The 11,322-nt window shown below is 51.0% G+C and overlaps 1 protein-coding gene across 3 annotated transcripts; it reads right to left on the bottom strand.

Moving 5' to 3' along the window:
• Positions 1–4,214: 4,214 nt before the first annotated feature.
• Positions 4,215–10,361, bottom strand: IBA57 (iron-sulfur cluster assembly factor IBA57). Of its 3 annotated transcripts, XM_065630198.1 has the most exons (4): positions 10,265–10,361; positions 9,993–10,123; positions 7,475–7,821; positions 4,215–6,264 (listed from the first exon to the last, which is right to left on the bottom strand). In XM_065630198.1, exons 1-4 carry the CDS (start codon positions 10,268–10,270, stop codon positions 5,873–5,875), a joined length of 876 nt encoding a protein of 291 aa, XP_065486270.1. In that variant the 5' UTR covers positions 10,271–10,361; the 3' UTR covers positions 4,215–5,872. The 3 variants fall into 3 exon arrangements, with proteins under 3 accessions (XP_065486270.1, XP_065486269.1, XP_065486271.1); XM_065630197.1 differs by having other exon boundaries at positions 9,993–10,361; XM_065630199.1 differs by having other exon boundaries at positions 7,475–7,665; positions 9,993–10,361.
• Between the last annotated feature and the right edge of the window lie 961 nt (positions 10,362–11,322).

The following is an 11,322-nucleotide window of genomic DNA, read 5'->3' as shown; positions in this document are numbered from 1 at the left end:
AAAACGAGCCAGCTGGAAAAGCAGGAGCGCCGCAGAGCTTGAAGGATAAATTGTATTTGTGCCTCGCAGCTGTGCAGTATTCCGAGAGCCCTGGAAGATTTCAAAGGTTTTATCAATTGCTAACAGGAGGCAAACATACTCAAAATATTAATAAAGCTGAAAATATCTGCAAGGACTTCTAAAATTCAGGTGACTCGGTGTGAAGATGCTCATGGATGCCCTAGTGTCAACCTGGCCAAAGCAGCGTGAATTCAATGACGTATTTTAAACAGCAGATCGCAGTGATTTTAATAACTTGGTAGAACAGCTGTTTACAGAGTAGATCTAGGTATTGGCAGTTGTTCTTCCAGACCCATCACCACACCAAGACAAATTCTGTGGCTTTTTTAGTACGGCAAAAAAATGTAAAAACTAAAAATTAAATCAAATATTGCTTAAGGGAAAGGGGGGGGAGGGGGGAAAGGGGGGGGGAACAAAAAAGAGGAGGGCACAAGGGGGGAAGAGGGGGCAAAAAACAGGGGGCAAGAAAGGGAGGGTGAGGGAAAAAAAAATGGGGGAGAGAAAAGGGGAAAAAAAAATAATGGGGGGAAGGAAAAGGGGAAAAAAAAATAATGGGGGGAAGGAAAAGGGGAAAAAAAAATAATGGGGGGAAGGAAAAGGGGAAAAAAAAATAATGGGGGGAAGGAAAAGGGGAAAAAAAAATAATGGGGGGAAGGAAAAGGGGAAAAAAAAATAATGGGGGGAAGGAAAAGGGGAAAAAAAAATAATGGGGGGAAGGAAAAGGGGAAAAAAAATAATGGGGGGAAGGAAAAGGGGAAAAAAATAATGGGGGGAAGGAAAAGGGAAAAAAAAATAATGGGGGGAAGGAAAAGGGAAAAAAAAATAATGGGGGGAAGGAAAAGGGGAAAAAAATAATGGGGGGAAGGAAAAGGGAAAAAAAAATAATGGGGGGAAGGAAAAGGGAAAAAAAAATAATGGGGGGAAGGAAAAGGGAAAAAAAATAATGGGGGGAAGGAAAAGGGAAAAAAATAATGGGGGGAGAAAAGGAGGGGAAGAAAGAGGGGAGAAAAGGAGGGGAAGAAAGAGGGGAGAAAAGGAGGGGAAGAAAGAGGGGAGAAAAGGAGGGGAAGAAAGAGGGGAGAAAAGGAGGGGAAGAAAGAGGGGAGAAAAGGAGGGGAAGAAAGAGGGGAGAAAAGGAGGGAAAAAAAAAGAGCAACTTATTTTTCTTGAAACCAGAAGTCTCGGGGGATTCCCCTCCGCAGGTTTGAACAGTGCCTCCTGTCTCACCCCATTGGGGTTCCAGGTTCACACACTTGTTTCACCTCTCCGTGCAGAACCACCGCTCGTTTCTGGGGTGTCAGCACCGCTCACGGCTCTTCACCGCCCCACATGTCCCACAGTGCACGTAACGGGCAAGTGGGAGAAAAAATTAAGCCTTGTACTTTGGCAAGTAAGTCCTTTATTTAGACGGTTCTGCTCTACCAGGGGTTCCCGCCTCTCCAAGAGAGCCCAGCAGTCCCTCACAAGCCGGTTCCTCCCCTCACAGAAGCGGAGCCCCTCACACCCCGCCTCAGCTCCAGCTCCGCAGCCCCGTCCGGGCAGCCTCACCTCTGCCCGGGAAGCGCCGTCAGGCCGAACGGCTCTACCCCCCGCCACCATCTTATCCCCTCCCGCCGTGAGGAGCCGTTACAACGGGCGGGCGAAGGCGGCAACGACGCGAGCGCCCCCGCTGCCTCCCGCGCTCCGGCCGAAGCGGGAGCGGGACGGAAGAAGCGCGAGCGCTCCGCTAACGGCTGCCGGGGGAGGAACCACTGCGGGGGGTGGGGGGGAGGGACGAACCATCGCGGAGCGGGAGGGAGGACGCGGAAAGTGAGGGGGACTGTGGGCGGGCTGAAGGAAAGAAGGCGGAGTCGTGGTCAATGGGGCAGAGTCTGGTTGGAGGCCTGTATCACAGAATCACAGAGTCACAGGATGTCAGGGGTTGGAAGGGACCTCGAAAGCTCATCCAGTGCAACCCCCCCCGCCAGAGCAGGAACACCCAGATGAGGTTACACAGAAGGTGTCCAGGCGGGTTGGAATGTCTGCAGAGAAGGAGACTCCACAACCTCCCTGGGCAGCCTGGGCCAGGCTCTGGCATCCTCACCGGGAAGAAGTTTCTTCTCATGTTTAAGTGGAACCTCCTGTGTTCCAGTTTGCACCCACTGCCCCTTGTCCTATCACTGGTTGTCACTGAGAAGAGCCTGGCTCCATCCTCCTGACACTCCCCCTTTCCATATTGATCCCCATGAATGAGGTCACCCCTCAGTCTCCTCTTCTCCAGCTCCAGAGCCCCAGCTCCTCAGCCTTTCCTCACACGGGAGATGCTCCACTCCCTGCAGCATCTCCGTGGCTGCGCTGGACTCTCTCCAGCAGTTCCCTGTCCTTCTGGAACTGAGGGGCCCAGAACTGGACACAATATTCCAGATGAGGTCTCACCAGGGCAGAGCAGAGGGGCAGGAGAACCTCTCTGACCTACTGACCACCCCCTTCTAATCCCCCCCAGGTCCCATTGCCCTTCCTGGCCACAAGGGCCCAGTGCTGGCTCATGGTCACCCTGCTGTCCCCAGGACCCCCGGGTCCCTTTCCCCTACTCTGCTCTCCAACAGGTCCTTCCCCAGCTTATACTGGAACCTGGGCTTGTTCCTGCCCAGATGTAAGGCTCTGCACTTTCTCTTGTTATATTTCGTTAAATTTTTCCCTGCCCAACTCTCCAGCCTGTCCAGGTCTCTGGATGGCAGCACAGCCTTCCAGTGTCAGCCACTCCTCCCAGTTTGGTGTCAGCAGCAAACTTGCTGATAGTGCACTCTGTTCCCTCATCCAAGTCATTGATGAATATATTGAATAATACTGGTCCCAGAAACGACCCTTGAGGCACTCCACTAGATACAGCATCACCACATCTGGAATATCGTGTCCAGTTCTGGGCCCCTCAGTCCCAGAAGGACAGGGAACTGCTGGAGAGAGTCCAGCGCAGCCACGGAGATGCTGCAGGGAGTGGAGCATCTCCCGTGTGAGGAAAGGCTGAGGAGCTGGGGCTCTGGAGCTGGAGAAGAGGAGACTGAGGGGTGACTCATTCATGGGGATCAATATGGAAAGGGGGAGTGTCAGGAGGATGCAGCCAGGCTCTTCTGGGTGACAACCAGAGATAGGACAAGGGGCAGTGGGTGCAAACTGGAACACAGGAGGTTCCACTTAAATTTGAGAAGAAACTTCTTCCCGGTGAGGGTGCCAGAGCCTGGCCCAGGCTGCCCAGGGAGGTTGCGGAGTCTCCTTCTCTGCAGACATTCCAACCCGCCTGGACACCTTCCTGTGTAACCTCATCTGGGTGTTCCTGCTCCGGCGGGGGGGTTGCGCTGGATGAGCTTTCGAGGTCCCTTCCAACCCCTGGCATTCTGGGATTCTATTAAAGGGGAAACTGAGGCAGCAATGGGAAGACACCCAGAAAAACAGGGATCAGGAAGGGGTGGGCCCCTCGGCGAGCAGAGCTCTCATTTTCCAGCTGTATTCAGTCAAAAACAGGCGCCTGAGCGGGTTACCTGACAGCTCCCCTCAGCCGCCACGTTTGTCCCATGCTGGGGAAAGCACAAAAAACTGACCAAATTGCACCATAAAAGCGCCTCATTTCCCACCTGGGGTGGCAGAGTGGCTGTGTGGGCCTGGTGCCGGTGTTTTTATTTCTCAACGTTTCCCCTTTCCTGCAGAAATCACTTATTAAAAGTGCCACTGAGGACACCCGGGCCCTTTGGCTGGTGTGAGGAACAGGGGGGTGGTTGTTCGCCCCTTTTTGGCCGGCGAAGCTCCTCACGCCGCTTCATTCAGATACGTTATGAAGACAAAACAAACGTGTGCGTCTCAGAAAAAAGAAAACAAAAAAAGAGATGCAGGACTTTCCCGAACAAAAGAAATGTCGTGTTTGTTCAGGCTGTGCACATAACCGTACAATATAACTATTCTGAGGAGGCTCCGCACAGTGGGTGGCAAAGGGAAAACGGCTTTTGGCAAAGCCGCATCGACACATTCAGAGGACCCAGGAACGGCAAAATGCTGCAGTTTCATTTATTTTTTTTCCAGCAGAAATTTGTTAATGATCGCAAACCTGATGAAGAGGTGATGAACAGTGTAAGAAGTGTTTCTTGTCAGCGAGCAACCCCAAAAAGCTCTCCATCACATCTAAATTACTGATCCAATAAACTTTTTAATATGATATTTCACAGATTCATTTCACAGCAAGCATAGAGTTTTAAACAATATGAGCATTTTTCACAAATTCCCTTCACAGTGGCACTGAAACATTTGGCAGAATGCGCTTTGGATGGTTTCTGTTACAAATACGCATGCAAGAGGCTTTTTTTTTTTGGTAAGAATGGGATCTCAGCAGCTCATCTTTCTGATCACGTCCTTCCGCACACACGTGTAATGGTTTTATTGTAACACAAAATTACACAGGGCTCCTGTAAATAACTGCAGGTTGGCAGGGCGAGGAGGCCTTGGGGAAGCAAAGGGGAATTATTGACTGAGGAAATAAGAAAAAGTGCAAAGGCAGAAAAGTAGCGAGAGCCAGAAAAACACCAGCAAAGAAACACAGAAGTCCTGGGCTGCTCTGAAAACCCCCAGGGGATGGTGAATGGAGAAAAGCTTTGCGGCAGCAGGGATGGGTTTTGGTACCAGGGGTACAGAGCTCTTGGAAAAAGCGAGAAGCAAATGTGGTGAAAATCCTCCCTGGGGAAGAGCAGATGAAGCCAAGAGCATGTGTGGCATTAACCCTTCTCCAGGGGAAGGAGCAAAGGTCTGAGATGAGGACACGCTGTCCCTTCACCAGGAGGGAGTGAGGAAAAACCTTGCCAAAGGCTTTGGGAAAGCGCGGAGGATTTTTCTACAAGATGACAGAGTAAAAGTGTTGACGCCAAACAAAACAAAGCAAAACAAAATGCCACCCCTCAACTGTTGTTGGCAACTAGAGGGCTTGTGCTTCTAGTAAGAGATTATTCCTCCAAGCACCAGTACACCAATACAATAGTCACCCCAGCGCATGCACCACCGCACCTTATTTCTGTAAAACATCACTTTCCTCTCCGAAATAGTTGTTTGGGTGAAGGAAACGCGTGTGACCGAGGTCAGGAACGGTGGAGGAAGGTGCTGAAAAAGGAGACCGGGATGTCTAAGAGCTTTCCCAGCAGGGATGACTTATTAAAATCCAGGTCTGAAACGTGGAGTGCGAGACTTTCCTCCTCCTGAACACAATTAGCAGTTCGAGTGGTGGGATAAAACGCCCATCTGATCAGCAAGGTTAAGAAGCAGCTCAACGCAAGGAGTAATTTGCAGTGAACACTTTACCCTGAGTACGTATCTTATGCAAGGTAAGAGCGGCATGCTCTCCATTAAAAAAAATAGATATGTATAATACCACAGAATGGTTATTCCGAACAGAAACATTCAGTGCAGACAACGGGGAAACTCCTGCTCCCATCGCTCGCTCTGGGCACACACCGCACCCCATGCAGAGCACAGGTTGATTTGGGCTGAAAATCCAGCAGAAATCCAACCCAACGGCGCAGGGCACCCCCTAAATAAATATGAGGCACCCCCTAAATAAATACGGGGCACCCTCAGGAAAGGTTCCACCTCCCTATGTGCCCTAACAGATGATCGTCCTGTCCTCAGCGACCCGCCGCTGGGTTGGGTTCCTGCTGTTCAGTCCTGATTTGAAGAATCCTGTAACGCCCCCCCCCAAAAAATCAACCACCGCAAACAGCTGAAGGCAGAGTCGCCTTCCCAAATTTACCACACGAAATATATTCTTGATAAGGCAAATGCGCGAGTGGTGGTTCCTCATTTATTTACCGGCGTTTTTTGGCCACCACTCGGGTTTACTCGCAGTGAGCTTCACTTTATCGCCCGCTATATTTAGGCAAAGTGCTTCGTTTATATTCGCTAACCTCAGCAAAGCTATCCCAAATTCCCCTCCTCCAGCCCGGAACTTGCCGGCGGATTTTCCCGATTCCGTTAAGATCTCGGCACCCTCGGGAACGTTGTCCTTGGGCAGAGGGGACGCGAAGTGAACCGGCAGCAAACGTTTGCGAATGACACCCACGTGGTGGGTCCGGGCTGTCAGCTCCTGCCCCACATAACAGCCTTTGGTAAAGCTGATGCCATTCATGTAGGCGAGGTTTGATTCCAGCGGGAGGGCGACTCCAGGAGGGAGATCCTTCACACCTTCAGGAATTCCTAAGAAAAAAGTAAAAACAATGAGGAAGTTCTTCAGTATTTTAGGATTTCTGGGATATGCCTCGTCTGTGAGTCATAAACCCAAGAGAATCCCTAAGAAGCAGCATGAAATAATGAACTTCTCAGCACTCGGGTTTGGGCCTGTGGAAAATCATGAGCCATAAATGATGTTTATTCTTAAGGGTAAACAGAGAACTGCACTAGAAACTAATCTCATGAGGGTCACAGCACCTCACAACTGTACTGCTGGAAATTCAAAGCACCCAGAACGATGCAGACTCCCGCAAAAAAGCATCAACGTACACATCACGCTGATGGCAAAATCCTCCCCCACGCCCCACGAGCAGGTTTTAATGTCAGTAAAAGTTATTTTTTTCAGAGCTAAAGAACATTAAGTTGGCCAACTGTCTTTGTTAAAGCCCAAACACCAAACGTCCGTAAAAGGAGTTGTTCTTTTTGTGACCAATGACACAAAAATAGTATTTTTTTAAAGCTTTCTGCAGCGGCACAGCAGGACGAGCGGTGGTGTTTCACACCACCCCAGTCCAGCCCAGTTTGAACCATTAACAGCTTGCTTTTCTGAACCAGATGGACTCAGGTCACTGACTATATGCAGAGGACCTTTATCCTTCAGGCTGCCAATTAATTTAATCCACTATCTGTGTGGAAACACTAAAATCAATGAGAGCTCAGCTCCCGGGATCGAGTTCCCTCTCAAATCAATCGTCCGCCCCTTGGCCTCCGAGTTAACTCTGCGAATCCACTCGTACATTTTTAGCAAAGTAAGTCAGGGTGTTTCCTTTTCCTCCCTTAGCAACAAGGAAAACACACAGACTGTGCGTAATCCCCAAATAATCAAAATGACTCAAACCACCAAAGTTTCCCTCTAAGAAAATGAATAATCCTGGTTTTCTTTTGCTGTTGGTGTCCCCGATCCATCACCCCGCAGTCTTAGTAACAGGAAACTACTTAATGTTGATTCTGCCACCAGATGGAATTATAACTACTTTTATCCTCAAAGCAGCAAATAATTCCTGCACTTATTAACAAGTTAAGCAAAATGAGACGTACCAATGGCTTTTCTAATTTATTCCTTTGTCTTAGATCAGTGTATGGACTCCAATAATAAGATGAAACCGTGGTAGTACAAAAATAAATATCTCTCCCAAAAATCCAGTGACGCAGAGTACATTTGAGGACTTGGCTTTACCTTGTTTATACCTGTGCGTGTGGTAATCCTGAATATTTCCAATATGACTCCCGGGGATAATCTCCGATAGATTTGCTCCTTTCTTTGTAATCAGCCTCCACCCCATGACTTCTGTTCTGGGGTCAGGAGTTAAAACCAGAGCCTGGTCTCCACATTTAGCGAGGGAACCAGCGATGTCTCCAGCCGGCTCCCTGGGGACGACAGCCCACAAAGAGAGGTCAAGGCAAGGGGCGATGTTTACTTTCCTCCGGATCTTGTACAGTTTCAGATGTTTTTGTACGGCGTCCAGCACGCCGTCGTCACACTCCAGCAGGATGTGCGGCTCTTCTCCCGGGCTCTCGTGAAGCCTAAAAAAAGTAACACCTACAAGGTCAAAAAAAAAAAAAAACGAACCAAAAGCCGCACAGCAGCGGAAGCCAACGGGCTTTATCTTGATCCTGGTGTGAATCCAGAGATCTGGAGAATTTCACTGAAGGCTGCTGGAGCATACAAAAGCAGCACTCAGCTCCCCGGAGCGAAATACCTGAATTTTTCAGCCATTTCAGCCAATTAAGACAATTAAATTAAACAGTATTCCCTGAAAATAAAATAAGCAGTTTCAGAACAAACATGAGGCCTTAGTAGTTACTTTAAAAACATTCTTTAAGCTTCAATGATTGTTTCCTGCTACCCTTATCTACCGTCATGCTGAATAAAGCTATAGCTTAGTGGAAAATCAAATGTATTCACGAGGTGTTAATGTCTACATCTTACTCTTTGCAGTCTCTCATGGAAAGCAAAAGTAACTACAAATAGCGCTATGCCAGAAACTGGTTTCTTGACCAACAATGTTGCTTCAGCATGCAATGAGCTGGTTCATTCTAAAGTGGTCACAGTTGTTGACGGCAAGAGGCTTTGTATTTAAATACGGCATGTCTTTTGGTCCCTGTGAAAACGAGTTTGACTGTCAAATACTTTTTGGAAACTTTGGAGTTACTGTTGCTCTTCCAATTTTCTTTAGGTCAACATATGGTTCATGGCAATACTGTACAGGTCTAAAATCTCTTTACAGGAACGTAAAGGGGTGCGATGAGTAACATGCGGTTCACCTCTACGCGGTGCTGGATCAGACTGCAAACAGGAGTATTTTAGAGTACCACTGAGTTCCATAATTGCAGCGTAATAGCAATAGCAAACAGCGTCCTCGGCTCTCCCTGGGGACAGAAACAGGTCTGGCCACACAGCGAGGTGACTTTTAGGACGAGCAGTTTTGTCCAGCTGTGCCTCACATTAGTCACCACACCATTAACCTGACAGTTTAGACCAGCTTAATTTTTCACTGATTGACACATCAGGTGGTTATACGGTGTAATTATTCTATGCCACATGGCAGTGACTATAACACTAACACCTGTGAGACAACACAAACAGCACGGTTCGGACACAGCCCAAATATGCCCATAGAGGGCCATGTTAAAAATATTAAAATATTCAGATCATGACACTGAGACCTTGAGGTGCTGGAGCGAGTTGAGAGAAGGGAACGGAGCTGGGGAAGGGGCTGGAGCACAAGTGTGATGGGAGCGGCTGAGGGAGCTGGGGGTTCAGCTGGAGAACAGGAGCTGAGGGGAGACAGGGACACAAAGAAACGGCCTCAAGTTGCGCCAGGGGAGGTTGAGGTTGGGTCTGGGGAACAATTTCTTTCCCAAAGGGCTGTTGGGCATTGGAACAGGCTGCCCAGGGCAGTGCTGGAGTCACCATCCCTGGAGGGGTTGGACAGATGGAGATGAGGTTCTCAGGGACATGGGGCAGTGCCAGGGGTGGGGTAACGGTCGGACTCCATGACCTTAAAGGTCTTTTCCAACCAAAATGATTCTATTCTTGCAAGCAGCAGCATCTCCTGCACTGTTCCACGCTGGCTCTAATGGGGTCTCTGGGGGGGCTGGTGTTGCTGGGCATAGTGCAGTCACTTCTCTGAAGGTTTTAAGTTATAAACTAATTACTCACACACAGTGATAGGTTAATTCACTGTTCACAAGTAGCTGGCTATGATAGGCAGGTGGAGAAAGCTTTATAATCAGCAAAGTTGGGTGTGGGGATGAACATACCCTTGGGGGAATACGCCACACTAGAGAAACCAGGGTTTGGGAGGCATTTTGGGGTGAATAAGCCTCTAAAGAAGTTAAATTGTCACCTTGTCTGTATGGTTAGACTTAGCACCTTGACAAAACTTGTGGTCTTTCCCAACCAAAATGATTCTGTGATTCTACGATTGCTCTTAATTGCTGGGATAACTCACAGAGATTGCAGCCAGCGATGAAAAATATACACGATACACACCGTTTTGCACATTGTTTCATACAAACAAGCCAGAAACGCCCTAGGGACCGGTGTGCAACGTCGCCACCGGCGGGAACGACCTGCCAACACGCAGGAGCCCGCCAAGCCCGCGCGGCCCCGTTCCCATAGCAACCCCCCCCCCCGCCCGCCTCGCAGTGGTTTCGCCCATCTCCCCCCCCCCTCCCCCGCTTGGTCTCACCTGTAGAGGATGAGGTCATACAGGCAGCGGCCCTGCACGTTCAGCGCATGCGCATATAGCGCGCGGGGCACCGCCGCGGCGGGGGGTGCGTCCCCCGCCACCAGCCGCGTGACGTCATTCGTGAGCAGCCCCTGCAAGAACACGGCGGCGTCTGCGCCCCGCACGCCCAGCAGCGCCCGGCCCAGCGGGAAACAGGCGGCGGCCCCGCTCCCCCCGCCCCGCCACAACCGGCGCAGCCCGGGCAGGCCGCTCACCGCCGCTCCCGCCCTCACCAACATGGCGGCGGGCAGGCCCGAACGCCGTCACAGCTGCCCGGCGCCGCCGGCGTTCGCTGCCGCCGCCGCCATCTTGTGTGTGTCCGCCTGGGAGTGGGCGCCACCTGCTGGCGGGGAGGGCGCTCCCGCGGCCACCGCCTCTTTCTCCCGCTGGCCCCGCCCCCTCTCCCGCTGGCCCCGCCCCTTCTCCCATTGGATCAGTCCCTCTCCCGCTGGCCCCGCCCCCTCTGCCCGTGGCACCGCCCCCTCTCCCGCTGGCTCCGCCCCCTCCCGAGCGCGCTCGGGCGGCGCTCGGGCGGCTCCCCCCCCGCGGCGGGACCCCCCTGCCCCCCGGGGCTCCCACCCCACGGTGACCCCCGCGATGGGGGAAAACGAAGGAAACGGCCTCAAAACGGTTTTGTCCTCAAAACGTTCCTGCCCCCCTTAGTCATCCCTTCCCCCGCTGAGCCTTTAATCCCCTGGAAGGGTGTACGTACCGGTTCGGATTTTGGCTGGCGTGCTGCAAAACGCTCCAAAAGCTCCTGTTTTCCGCTCTGTTTTAATGCTCCGTCACTTTCTGCAGGACCCACCAGCTGCCCCCATCCTCTTTCAACACTTTTGGAGAAAAAGAAAGCGCTCAGTAACTCTGGTTTAGCACAAACAACAGCGTTCGACAGCGGGAATTTCTACCAAGCAGCGAAATAAAACCCCCGTGTTAAAAGCTGAAGGCGCTGTTCTCTTGCCTCTGGTTAAAGGCTGGACTCGATCTTGAGGGTCCCTTCCAACCAAAATGATTCTATGATTCTCTTTAGCGTTTGTTGGCGCTATGGGAAGTGGACTCCGAATGGCCCGGGGTAGCCCCGGGGTTTCGCTGCAGCTTTTTTACGCTGGAATTCATCCCGCAATTCCAGAAACGGCCCGGAGTCTCGCCTGTCATTTGCGATTGCTTCTCTCCGCTTGTCGCCAGTCGCTTTCAGGCCGTTTCTGCCCCTTTGCTACGTGTGCGGCTCCGCTGACCCAAAACGAACCCTGCGGAAAAAAAAAAAAGGAGCCGTCAGGTCTTCACGGAGACCTGA

The sequence above is a fragment of the Caloenas nicobarica genome, chromosome 2, assembly GCF_036013445.1.
Source record: "Caloenas nicobarica isolate bCalNic1 chromosome 2, bCalNic1.hap1, whole genome shotgun sequence".
NCBI classification, from domain to species: Eukaryota; Metazoa; Chordata; class Aves; order Columbiformes; family Columbidae; genus Caloenas; species Caloenas nicobarica.
The sequence above is the reverse complement of the archived record's forward strand: the minus strand, read 5'-3'. Positions and strand labels throughout refer to the sequence as shown.